This window comes from Bos mutus, chromosome 1 (assembly GCF_027580195.1).
Source record: "Bos mutus isolate GX-2022 chromosome 1, NWIPB_WYAK_1.1, whole genome shotgun sequence".
NCBI lineage: Eukaryota > Metazoa > Chordata > Mammalia > Artiodactyla > Bovidae > Bos > Bos mutus.
Window position 1 is genome coordinate 141,354,001 of NC_091617.1, and position 11,966 is coordinate 141,365,966.

At 50.2% G+C, this 11,966-nt stretch overlaps 1 protein-coding gene across 1 annotated transcript in view; it reads left to right on the plus strand.

Moving 5' to 3' along the window:
• Window positions 1-4,581, plus strand: part of ABCG1 (ATP binding cassette subfamily G member 1) — a 65,481-nt gene extending 60,900 nt beyond the window's left edge. The window contains exon 16 of the mRNA XM_070363621.1: window positions 1,032-4,581. Within this exon, the coding sequence (XP_070219722.1) occupies window positions 1,032-1,260 (229 nt within the window). The 3' untranslated portion in view covers window positions 1,261-4,581. The remainder of the gene's footprint in view (window positions 1-1,031) is intronic.
• The last annotated feature ends 7,385 nt before the right edge of the window (window positions 4,582-11,966 follow it).

Below are 11,966 nucleotides of genomic sequence, written 5' to 3' on the forward strand. Positions count from 1 at the left end.
CCTCCTGCCTTCAATTTTTCCCAGCATCAGGGTCTTTTCCAATGAGTTGGCTCTTCACATCAGGTGGCCAAAGTATTGGAGCTTCAGCTTTAGCATCAGTCCTTAATGAATATTCAGGACTGATTTCCTTTAGGATTGACTAGTTTGATCTCACTGAAGTCTAAGGGACTCTCAGGAGTCTTCTCCAACACCACAGTACAAGGTTCTGAGTAAGAAATCCAGTGGAAAACAAGACATGTCTCAAGCGTCCTCATATTCTTGAACAAGACTGCTCTGGTGCCTTAGCGCTTCAGCATCAGATTTCACGCTCTTGGCTCACAGGCGCTTTGGCACCTTGGCCCTCAGCAGGCAGGGCCGGTCATTAGAGCTTGTGCCCCCAGCCACAGCCATTCCACATGACACCTAGGGTCCCAAGCTGTGAACAAGCTTGTGTTTTCTAGAATGTCAATTCAGAGCCAGGTACATTGTTCCCGAGAACAAAATCGAAACAAAGCCCTTGTGCAGAGTTTCAGCAATGGTGCACCTTTCAAGACCGAGAAATCAGAGACCCGTGTCTTTCTTCTCGGAATTAGCATTTTTGTTCTGATAATGCAGAGCTGGAACAGAATGAAAGGTGGTGCAGAAATGTTTTATTCAAATGCTCTGCAGGCCTTGAAAAGCTCTCAGACCTTTTATTCTATTTAACTGTTAAAAAAAAAAAAAAGGTGTGATATCAGAAGTGATCAATGTGTTTTTCCATTCGTGTCACCTCTGAACAATACCCACTCTTGGTTAAATTTGGGTTGTTTTTTTGTGTGTGTGTGGAGACTTTGGAGGCAAGGAAATTGGAAGACACTCGATCAAGCTGTTGAGTGAGTTTATGCTAGGAAGCTGCAGAGTGGTTAAGAAGTATTCCAGGAAAAAAGACCTCCAGGGAGGGAGGGAGCCAGGCTGAGGATGGGGTGGGGGGGTCAGTGTACATTCCACAGACATGGGCAGAGGTAGGGATGGGGGGGTCCTGAGCCCTCCTCACTCTGGCGTCCCCCCCTCAGGTATGGGTTTGAGGGGGTCATCCTCTCCATCTACGGCCTTGACCGGGAGGACCTGCACTGTAACACCAACGAGACCTGCCATTTCCAGAAGTCAGAGGCTATCCTGCGAGAACTGGACGTGGAGAACGCCAAGCTCTACTTGGACTTCATTGTCCTGGGGATTTTCTTTATCTCCCTGCGTCTCATCGCCTACCTCGTGCTGAGATACAAAATCCGGGCCGAGAGGTAAAGTGCTGCAAAGCCAGAGAGAGGAACGTTGGACACCGTGGCCATGGGCCACTTCCAGAACCCTTGCGGGCTCAAGGACACAGACCCGCCTGTGGACCCTGGGGACTACGTCGGGTTGTCAGGCAGCGAACCTGTGCTGGACTTCGCCGCCCCACTGAGTTGGGTCTTCTCTCCATTACCCTTTCTAGCTATAACTAGGAAGAAGATGTAGAATGGTCTTTCTTTTTCACATGCAGAAATTTTTAAAATACAACCCCTGAGGCAGAATTTAAAACTGCCACATAGTGGGTGGCAAGAGGCTTCCTCAGCAGAATTCTTCCTTCTCACCAGGGAGCTCTGGTTCTGCACGAGGAATGTGGGTGGTTTCCCGGGGCCCCTGGGCAGTCAGATGTCCAGGGGTGGAAAGGCGAAGCCAAGAGGGACTCCATCCTGTGACTGGTATTTTCATAGTTGCATCTTTCTACAGTTTGTCTCTTTTTCCAACGAGAAGTCGTTTTCCAAGTCAAAAGTCGATCAATTTCATTCATTTCCAGAAGCTATACCTTTTTAGTACTTGGTGAAGAAAATTATTCAGGGTAAACCTACTTCGTGGAGAGATGTGAGGGGTTTGGCTTGATCGCTGAGCTGGTCTCATTTGCAGACAGAACCTGGGAAAGACACAGCTGCTGGTTGCAGGTTGGAGGAAAACCTTGGAACCAACCATGCGCACTAAGCCATGCAGGAATTTTGTAAAGTTGTACAGAAAGTTGTAAGGCAAATTCGGCTATCTCTTTCAAAATCTTTTATTTCCCCCGTGCTTCTTATTTTCACTTAAGCAAAATATATTGGGGTTTTTTTTTCTCCTAACTTTCTGAGCACCTTAATTTTGCCTAAAAATTCTAGAAGCTCAATCCTGCTGATTTTTTACAAACATTTTCTCTTCCCTCACTTATCACATCAACTACCTCCACTGAACCTGGGCTCAGAGAAACCCAGATGTGAATGTGCAGGATCTGCAGGTGTAGCCCATGAAAGATGTACTAACTGCATAGGAGGGAAGATGCTGAGATTTCCTGAGAATCCAAGGCCTTTGTAAAAAACTGGCAAAAGCTTAGTGTGGCCAAGACTCTGGAGCTCCATCAAACTGTGTACTGAGAGCCATGGGAGATGCTGTCTCCCACATCTGGTTTCCATGGCAACTCAGCGGCACCATCATCTTTTCAGTCTTTCCGGATTGGAAACTTCTTTCCAATGATGCGATCACCTAAGCAAAATCCCTCTAGGGCAAGAATCATGGGCACTTCTGTAGGGTTAATGGCCTTTGAATTCCTGGCAGGAGCCTGTGTGCTTGTCAGAATCAGTGTGGCCACAGGGTAGAAGGGGGTTCAGGCCAAAGAAGGTTTCTGAAGGAAACAGAACTATTTCCCCTTCTAGGATGCTGTAACCTGGAATCAGGGTCTCCGAGTGAATCTGCTTTTTTGTTGTATGGAAGTTTGATTAAAAAAAAAAAAACCCTTACTGCAATGGCCTGAGATAATATCCGGGCTTCCCAAAGTGGCTCAGTAGTAAATAAACCGCCTGCCAAGCAGGAAATGTGGGTTCGATCCCAGGATCGGGAAGATACCCTGGAGAAGGAAACGGCAACCCACTCCAGTATTCTTACCTGGAGAATCCCATGGACATAGGAGCCTGGCAGGCTATAGTCCATGAGGTCACAAAGAGTCAACACGACTGAGCAACTAAGCAACAACAAAAGATAATATCCAAGTAACTTGTTGATTTTATTTTCCTAAATGGGCTTAGTTAAGAGGTGGGGGGGGAGGGTGACGTGCCATCTTTCACACATTGAAATTTAAACCAGGGCCACTTGCCAAGTCTAATTCTTTTAAGTAATTTCTGAATGTAATGACTTGGATCTTCCTTCATCTGTGATTTCATTTCTTCATTTAAAAGGAAGGAGGAAACTTCAGATGAGTGATGTGCTGCCTTTCTGGTTGTCAGTATAGGTGAGAATGTAAGTCCAGAGAATCTCTGATCCATGGGGTTGAGGAGAGGAAGGAGCTCCACTGTGTTCTAACCCCCGTGGCTCCTCAGAAGCGTCAGGTCCTGGCTTTGCTGACCAGCCCATCTTGGGAGCCTTTCGCCTCTGTCTGCAGTACCTCAGACCTCCCTTTCACCTACTCTTACTGAACATCAGCTTGAGAATTAAATGCTTCCAAAGCTTCGTATGGGTGACATGGGAAGGAAAGACACCAGGTAAACATTTTACAAAGGTGCTGGAATCTGATTAAGTCACCTTGGGAGAGGGCCCTTCTGGACCAAGAAACAGGACTTAAGCTTTTAGGTAAAAACTCATCCTAGAGATCCACAGAAAGGTCATTTTCCCACCTGAGAAAGGTCAGGGGCAGGCCAGTGCGTGAGGTAGAAAGGCCTCCGGTGGGTTCACAGCTGAACATCCCCCCGTGTGCCTAGCATCCATCATTCCTCACTGGGCGGCCCGGCTGTGTGCCTAACCAGCTCCTCTGCTTGGGTCCTCATTCGCTAACGTGTATTGATTCCCCCTCACCGCCTCCCCGCCCCCCGCATGCTTGGTGCAGCCAGAGCACCGAGGCTGGGGAGGCTCAGTGAGGCCCTGGGTGCTAGGACCAGGAGAGAGCCAGGTCTGACCCCAAATGCTCTATTACTTTGCTCTGCCCTCTTGCCTCCTATTCTCAGTGTGTGAATGGACTCGAAAGTGCTTTTCAAGGTGTAAAGTGCGAAACGAGGATAGTTCTGGACTTGCTGTCACCGTGCAGACCATGGGGATGGGGGGCAGCCTGCTCGTCTTTCCTCAGTTGCCTTTTGTAGGGGGGTCCCGAGCTGGCCTGGGGACCCAGCTTCTTACCCCTACTCCACCCACCCACCCACCCTGTCTCAGTGGAGAGGTGCCTTCCTCTGCCCGTGCCTGGCTGTAGCTTCCTAACGCAGCCTGCCTGTGGGCTGGCTGGGGTCCGAGAGGGTCCAGTGTGTGTGTGCCTACGAGTGTGTGCACACATGCGCAAAGGCATGCGCCAGCTGGCTCCGGGTGTGTATCTCACAGTATTATCTGTGGCGTCTGTAAATCTTTACTTGTCCTTTACTCCAAGAAGGAAAGAGAAAATTCACCGACTTCACACCTGCCGAGCAGATGGTGAAGCATAGTCAGAACCAACTCAGTCTTTCAGCAAATGCCGGCTTGATCAGCGTGTGGCAGAAAGCAAACCCAAACGACCCAGCTGGGCGGAGGGAGGTGCAGTGTGTATGGCCATCAAGTTAGAGGCTCTGAAGAAATAAGACCGCTAATAAAATATTTTATAACTTTTCACTTGTGTTCAGTGTTAAATGCTTCAGACTCAAAATACTGGGCTTGGATCTGACTCGGTAAAGGGGAGGGGTCTTTGTTTGTATTTGAAATTATCCTTGCTGACGTCCAGCAGAGGTTCTGGTTCATTCCTCAGTGGCCCCGTCTAACGCCTGATTGTAAATAGTCTCCTTTCTCTCAGTAACTTTCGTGTCTCATGTTGAACTGTCTTAAAGTTCTGTTTTTCTCCTCTGTGTTCCAGCCTCCTCACCCATCTCTTCCCCGCCCCCTTGTTAATGTGAGCCAGGGCTTTAGAAAGTGCCGACAGCCCAGATTCACAGGGACCATGTGTGCCTCCCTTGCGATAGTCCTAGGGGACAGGGACCGTGGAAGCTGGTGTAGGGTGTTGCTCGGCTCCCTGGTTTTGGTCAGGAAATACACCCAGAGCCACACTTTCCAGGGAAGTGTGTTTAGGGCTCGTTGTCATCATGGGCTTGCCTCTCTCCTTGGGGACACAGAGGATGGAGCCAGGCAAGTCCCAGGATGGGCGGCCCCTGCGTTTCTGCTAAGTGCCCGGAGAGTGTGTGCAGACACTGAAGAGCTCCCTGGAGTGGGGCAGGCTTGAGAGCCTCCCTCTGCTTCCTCTCTGCACCACCGCTGCCCTGCGGATCCCACCCTTCTCTGCAGCTTCCATTTAAGGTCTGGTCCTTCCGGTCCCTGCACTTGACCTCCTGCCTCAGGGAAATGCCCCGGAGACAATCGCCTTCTGCAAAAACAGGTGTTTCTGATGTCCCTATTGGGGGTCCCCCTGGGACCAGAAATGGGGGAGCCCCACACCCTGCCTGTGGAGTCCACTTTTCCCACCTGCAGGCTCCATGCAGCCTGGGCTGAAAATCCCACTTTCTGGGCAGGAAGTCGGCATGCAGTTGAAGCATTCAGGCATGTCCTTCTGAGGCTCAGCCCAGGTTTTCTGACAGCTGTTACATGTCCTCCCCCACTTCTTCTTCCCATCTTTGAGGAAATGAAGGTTTAGCATTAGCTTCATTTTTGTTATCTCTGAACGCATCAGCGTGGAATCAGTCCTCAAACAGGCATTCACTGTGGCCTATAACAGTGGCCCTGAGGCCAGCCAAGGAAGCCAGGTTTCTACAGACGACTCAAGTGAATTCAGGCCAGAATTAGAGCCCCTGACACCTCCCTGTTCTTAAAATAGACCTTTAACATCAGAGGAGAAAGTGCACTGGCTACCACCTTCCAGCCAGCCAAGTGGTCATCATTGGAGGGGCACAGCCTCAGGGCTTTTCCACCATGTAAAGCTGCAGAGAAAGGACAGAAGCACAGAAGTGTGTCCTCGTTTGCTCACAGGCCAGACAGAGCCTGTCAGCTGGGTCTGGGCCCCACTTTGGGAGGGAAGATGGGCTGTGAGTATACAGTGGGAAGGCCAGACCCAACCAGTCTGCTCCCCATTCCCACGGAGACACCCCCAAACCGAGGATAGGGCCACAAGTATGTGTGAATTTCTCCCTGGGGCTCATGGTTTTAACCAGATGTTGGAAACAGCCCGAGCCCAAGCCACAAAAGTGGAAAAGAGCAAAGCAGAAAACGGCTACAGTCAGCCGAAGTTCTGTCTCCATGGCCCGCACCCTCTGCTTGAGGTGTCTATAAATATGAGCGAGAACCCTGCACAAGCGTTTAACTGTGGCCCCGATTTTGTGTACAGTTAAATGGTACTTCCTATGTTCACTGATGCTAGTACATCTGGTCCTGGGGAACTTGGAAGCCATCTGCTGGTACCTCTGCAGGATGGAGGTCATCCCTCACCTGCAGCAGGGCCAAGGTGAGCTGGGGTGGAGATGCTGAGGCATGGCCAGGCGGTGAGGTGTGACAGTCCCTGACCTGCTTGGGGGCAACTTCTCAAGCCCCCCAGGGCGTCTCCTTGAAGGAGTGTTCAGGAAGCCTTGCTTTCATTTCACCTGCCACGAGGCAGTGGTCCAGTCAGCACAGCCCTGGATCAGCACTGTGGCGCTTTCAAGAAAACAGTATTTTCCAAGCAGGTCTTTGCTGGGGCAGAGGAAACAGCAGGCTCACTCATTCCAAGGGGAGAAGTTACCAAACTCACCTGCCCTCCTGGGGATCCCAGAACATGCCCTCTCGAGCTGGGTGGAATGGGTCAGATCTCGAAGAGATAGACTGAGAGTCGTGGGCACCTGGGTCAAGGTTGAGAGCCCTACATTCATGGGTTCCTGGACATCCCAGGCACAACCCCATCTGAAAGGCACCACGGTTGGTTTCATCGAGAGTATTCCAGTGGCTGTGGTAGATACTTTGTTTTTATATCTCTACTTTTTCCCCCCACAATTCTGGCATCGTGTACCTTAGGGGACACTTTTCTATGACCTTTGGAACACAGGCTACCCAAGAATCATCACAAATACCTCATTCCAAGTCCTCGGCCAGTGAAAAATGATAGCAAAAGGTTCTATCACCCAAATTGCTAACAATATGAACCACTCTCCCCACACTAGAAGTTTTCTGTTTCTATCATCAAATGCTCCCTGGGGAGGGGGATGACCAGAGATGGGTTTCTTGGTAGAATGTGTATGTTTAAAAAATTAGCACACGTAGCTGACCCCACTCCCCAAGTTTGTATTTTCTTTGCAGACAGAGTGGCTTAATACCTGCTCAGAGCTGAATCTGAACTGCTGCCTTTTACTCGATGAGTAGCTACTTTACCTTTTTTCCTTTGTTCTTCCTTCCAAAGCAAGAGTCAATGCAAATAACACTTTTAATCATTGTGTAAAGATGTGCATATATCTGTATATCTAACCTGTAATTATGTAATCTCTGGTTTTTATAATGCTGTGTGGATAACCTTGCCTTGATATAGCCGCGTAGCTTTAGGAAATTCTGGCAGAGGTGTGCACTCTTGTAGATGAGAATGACATCTATACATACGTACATATATATATATATATTTTTTTTTTTAAGTGACAGTGGCTCCCTTGGGTACCTGACTCCTTGGCTGTTTCCCTCTGTTGGAACAGGGACCTGAGCAGACCCTAGGGTGTGAGCTTTCTGACTCAATCTTATAGACCCTGGTCCTACTTTGTATATCTCTGTAGAATTATCTCCTTAGATGATTTGTACGTGCATTTTTTGCAGACTTGAGTTTTGTTTTCTGAAATTAGATGCCATTTATGAAAATGTGACATAAATGAAAATAAATCATCATTATTTTCAGATTTTCCTGTTTCTCACTTCTCTTTCCTTTTGACAGCAGCAGCTCACAGCCTGCGGGGAGACTCGGGCCTGGGGCCTGGTGGAGGCTGTGGGGAATTTTGTCCACCTTGCACTGTGCTCTCTCTTAATGAAACAGTTCCTCTGAAGGTGTTATGATGGATGAAGTTGGGAAGGAAAGTGAGAGTGCGGGAGGAGATACGCCAGCCCCACTCGATAGGCAAAGTGGTAACGCAGGGTCAGGCGGCTTTCATGTGTGATCTCGTTTTTCAGGCATCCTTGGGGATAGAACACTATGGCCAGCACGTTTCACAGGCCAGGGAACTGAGTTTGAGAGATGAGACAAGTGTCCCAAGACAAATGGTGGAGGCGGAATTCAGACGGTGACAGTCTAGCGGGGGACCAGGACTCCTGACCCCTGCATCACACTCCCGCCTTCAGAAGAAGGCATTGAGGAGGCTGATGGCAAAGAGTCGGTCCAGTCACAGGAAGCGGCCTGGAGGAGTCTGCCCCCACACCCACACTTCTCCCAGTCTCTGCTAGGAGATGCAGGTTCAAACCCTGGGTTGGGAAGATCCCCTAGAGAAGGAAATGGCAACCCACTCCAATATTCTTGCCTGGGAAATCCCATGGACAGAGGAGCCTGAAGGGCTACAGTCCATGGAGTCAAAAAGAACTGGACACAGCGACTAAACAACCACAACCAGACGATGGGTGAACATCACCAGGAGTCAGTGTTGTGGGTCTTTACATTGTCAGGGCCCCACAGGGCTCAGCACTGGGGTTCAGGCTGGTCCTGGGTCCAGGTGTCTCTGGGATCCTCACCTGATAGAGGCCGTGAGAGGAGGACTAGGTTTCCCTTGCAGGTGTGTGTGAGGGGACAGGACACAGGGAGAAGCCCCGCTGAGGCTTGGCGCCCCCACGGTTTCTCCCTGTGCAGGTTTCTCTGTCTCTAGACGCCGTCCTCTGCTCCAAGCCACCCGCACTTCCCCACCAGCATCCCCGCCACTGTCCACTCCTTCCAAAAAGATCTTTATTAGACATCTCATTCACCAATATTCTACACACGCCTTTAAACAAATAAGACGAAAGTTAGTCATCTCACCCCCAAACCGTCCCAAGCACAGCCCCTCAAAGAAACCAGAGCTGCCCACCAGATGGCTGGTGATCACCCTGCCCCTCATGACTCTCAGAATGACCCTCCTCACACCAGCTTCCCACCCCCCACTCCAAATCAGACCAGAAGGTACGTCATTCATGCCATCCTCGGAATGTTCCAGAATCCACGCAGCCATGTCCCTTCTGATCCCCACTGTGGTTGTTTTTACCGTAGCATCCATGCTTCAATAAATCTGAGAAGTAGGAAAACAACCTTATACTTATATCCTTACAACCTCCAATCTAAACCACAGAAGCTTTTCTGGAAATTCAAGCAGAAGGAAATGTGCGACGTGAAACAGGTGCACAGAGAAGCTGTCCCCCTGGAGGTGGGGCTGCAGACCCCACGCGTGACCCCCACTCTCATGGTACGTCCAAGGCAGCCCCTCCCAGCACCCACACCCTGCCTCTAGCCCCAGGGCACCGGCACCAGGACACCTCCCCCAGGCCCCTCCCAACCTGGCCATTCCTCCCCATGCAGTTTTCTGCTAAGGGGCAGCTTGGTTTAGGGATCCACCTGTTGGAAACCTTGTCTGAAGTTAGCCGTGGCCCGAGGCTCTGCCCCCTACCCCAAGTCCTTCCTTCCCTGCTCCACTTGTTGGTGTCAGACCCACAGTGAGACCTGGGACTTCCGGCATCACCCACTCGCCTCCCTGCAGGCTTCCCTGGTGAATGCATTGATCACCTGACCCTGCAAAACCCTTCCTCTCTATGCCTCTGAGCATTTAAGAATTCTTAGAGTGATGAATTCCAGTGAGTAGTCGACATATTTTGGAACAATACGGAAGGAGTCATTGCCAAATAAGAAATGTCAGAGCAACGTTCTCACAGACCAACCGCACTGACACAAGAGGAGGAGAAAAGCCTGTGAACATCACAAGTAATGTTAATAATAAGTAGGTTTAATGGCCCACTGTGTATGCTGGGGGTGGAGTAAGCCTGATGTTTGTTTTCCCTTTCCACCAGCAGCAAGGCAGCGGGTCTGGCTTCTCCTGGGCAAGCCAAAGCGCTCATCCCATGGTTTCTGGAAGGTTCCACAATGTGCATCATTAATCAGTGAGGAAGGTATTTGATATCAGAGTGATCCCTGGATCCTATGGGACCCGATTCATTTTTTGAACCTACCGTGACCACTGGTAGATTCAAATTTTAGATGTGCACTGACCAGGAGGTAGGAAGGTTTAATGGGTGGTGTATAGGCCATTTGGAACCTGGACAGTCAGTGTCAGTCGAGTGCCCGGGGGGCGTGAAATCCACCAGTGATGATCAAATTGCACGCAGCCCAGGAAAATGCCAGCACACTTTGAGTTTGAGTCTTAGCAAAGCTGTGTCCTTAAGCGAATTTCTCTCTTGTTTCTTCACTGGTAAAGTAAGGATAAATCAAAGAAAAAAGTGCCCAGTCCACATTGTAGTACCTCTCCTCCCAGAATTTTAAAATTGGTTAGCACTCTCTGTACTTAATTGACATCTAGGGTCCAGAGCCAAGGAAGACCACCCACCCCTGGGAGACCCCCCACCAGGTCACACAGAACTCAAGGACTGAGCAGGGCTCAGTGGGATGTTCTCCTGGGTCATGGCAAGTCAGTAATTAGGATAATTATTCATGTTTTTCAGCATTTCAATGTTTCCTTTTTCTTTTTTTTTTTTGCCTGCACTGTACCCCCTGCAGTGGAAGCTCTGAGCCCTAACCACTGGACCTCCAGGAAATTCCCCATCAGTGTTTCCTTTTTAAACCTAGCCAATTGTTATAGACCTTTCTTTACACAAGCTTGTAAACATATTAACAATTTAATTTCTTTGTGCTTAGTTGCTTCAGTGGTGTCTGACTCTTTGCAACCCTATGGACTAGACTGCCAGGCTCCTCTGTCCACAGAGTTCTCCAGGCAAGAATATTGGAGGGGGTAGCCATGCCCTCCTCCAGGGGACCTTAATCTTCCTGACCCAGGGTTCGAACCCACATCTCTCTCCTCTCCTGCATCAGAAGCCTGGTTGTTTACCGCTAGCGCCATCTGTCAGAAATCTATTGCTGTTTATAAAATGGATTAGATGGGAGGTGCTATGATTCCGCCACAGTGCATCCTCACAGGCTGCCTCCTGGCTGTGGATGCCTGATCAAATTACTAAAGGGCTCTGCGAAAGCTTCCTCTTCAGAAAAAATGAAAAACAGGATGGCGGTACCCACCCCCCACGCCACATGGGCTTTCAAGGACTTAGCAAATCTCAAGTACCTGATGGGTGTCTGCCGCATGCCAAGTGCTTGATCATCTTATTAGCTTTGATTATCTTTACAGATCCATCTGGGTGTCAGCCAGCGACTTCCGGCTGGCCTCAGCGTGAGATGTCCACACCTGGGGGAAGGATAAAGGCGGAACCACCCTGCCGCCAACACAGAGCATGCTGGGAGCCAGACCCGCCCAGCTCCTCCCACCCCAGGCGTTACTGTGAGATGCTGGGCTTCACACAGACCCTCTGAGTGTCTGTCCAGAGGATGAAACGAGGGGCAGCCACACGCTTCGGGCAGACACACGAAACGTGGTGCACACATCTGCACTGTGCACACCAGTGACTTGAGTTTTCTCTACGGCTGAACTTAAGGCTCCCCCTCAGGCACTTTGGAGTGAATTCCACCCAGTTCCTGCTGAGTAAGCTGGGGCTTGCTGGGGTCTGGGCTTCCACACTGGGCAGGGTGATGTGGACTTCTGTAAGCCTCCCCCTCTCACCCTGGCCTGGCACTCATGGAGGCAGGGTCCCAGAGGGACACCCTCCAAGACCCTTCTGGAAACTGCAGGTTCAGTGGGGCTACTTCTAGCTCTCTTTGGCAGGACATGCAGCAGCCACCCAGCCATTGCTACTTACTGACCTGGACAGGGAAGCCCCTCTTCTACCCATCGCCCAGAAGCTGCCCCACCCAGCTCCTGGCCTGATAACTAAGAAGGAGCCCTCTCTACTCTGAGAGCTCAGAGCTGCTGGGGTGGGGAAGTGCCTGCAGACCCTGGAGATCTCCCTCCACTGCT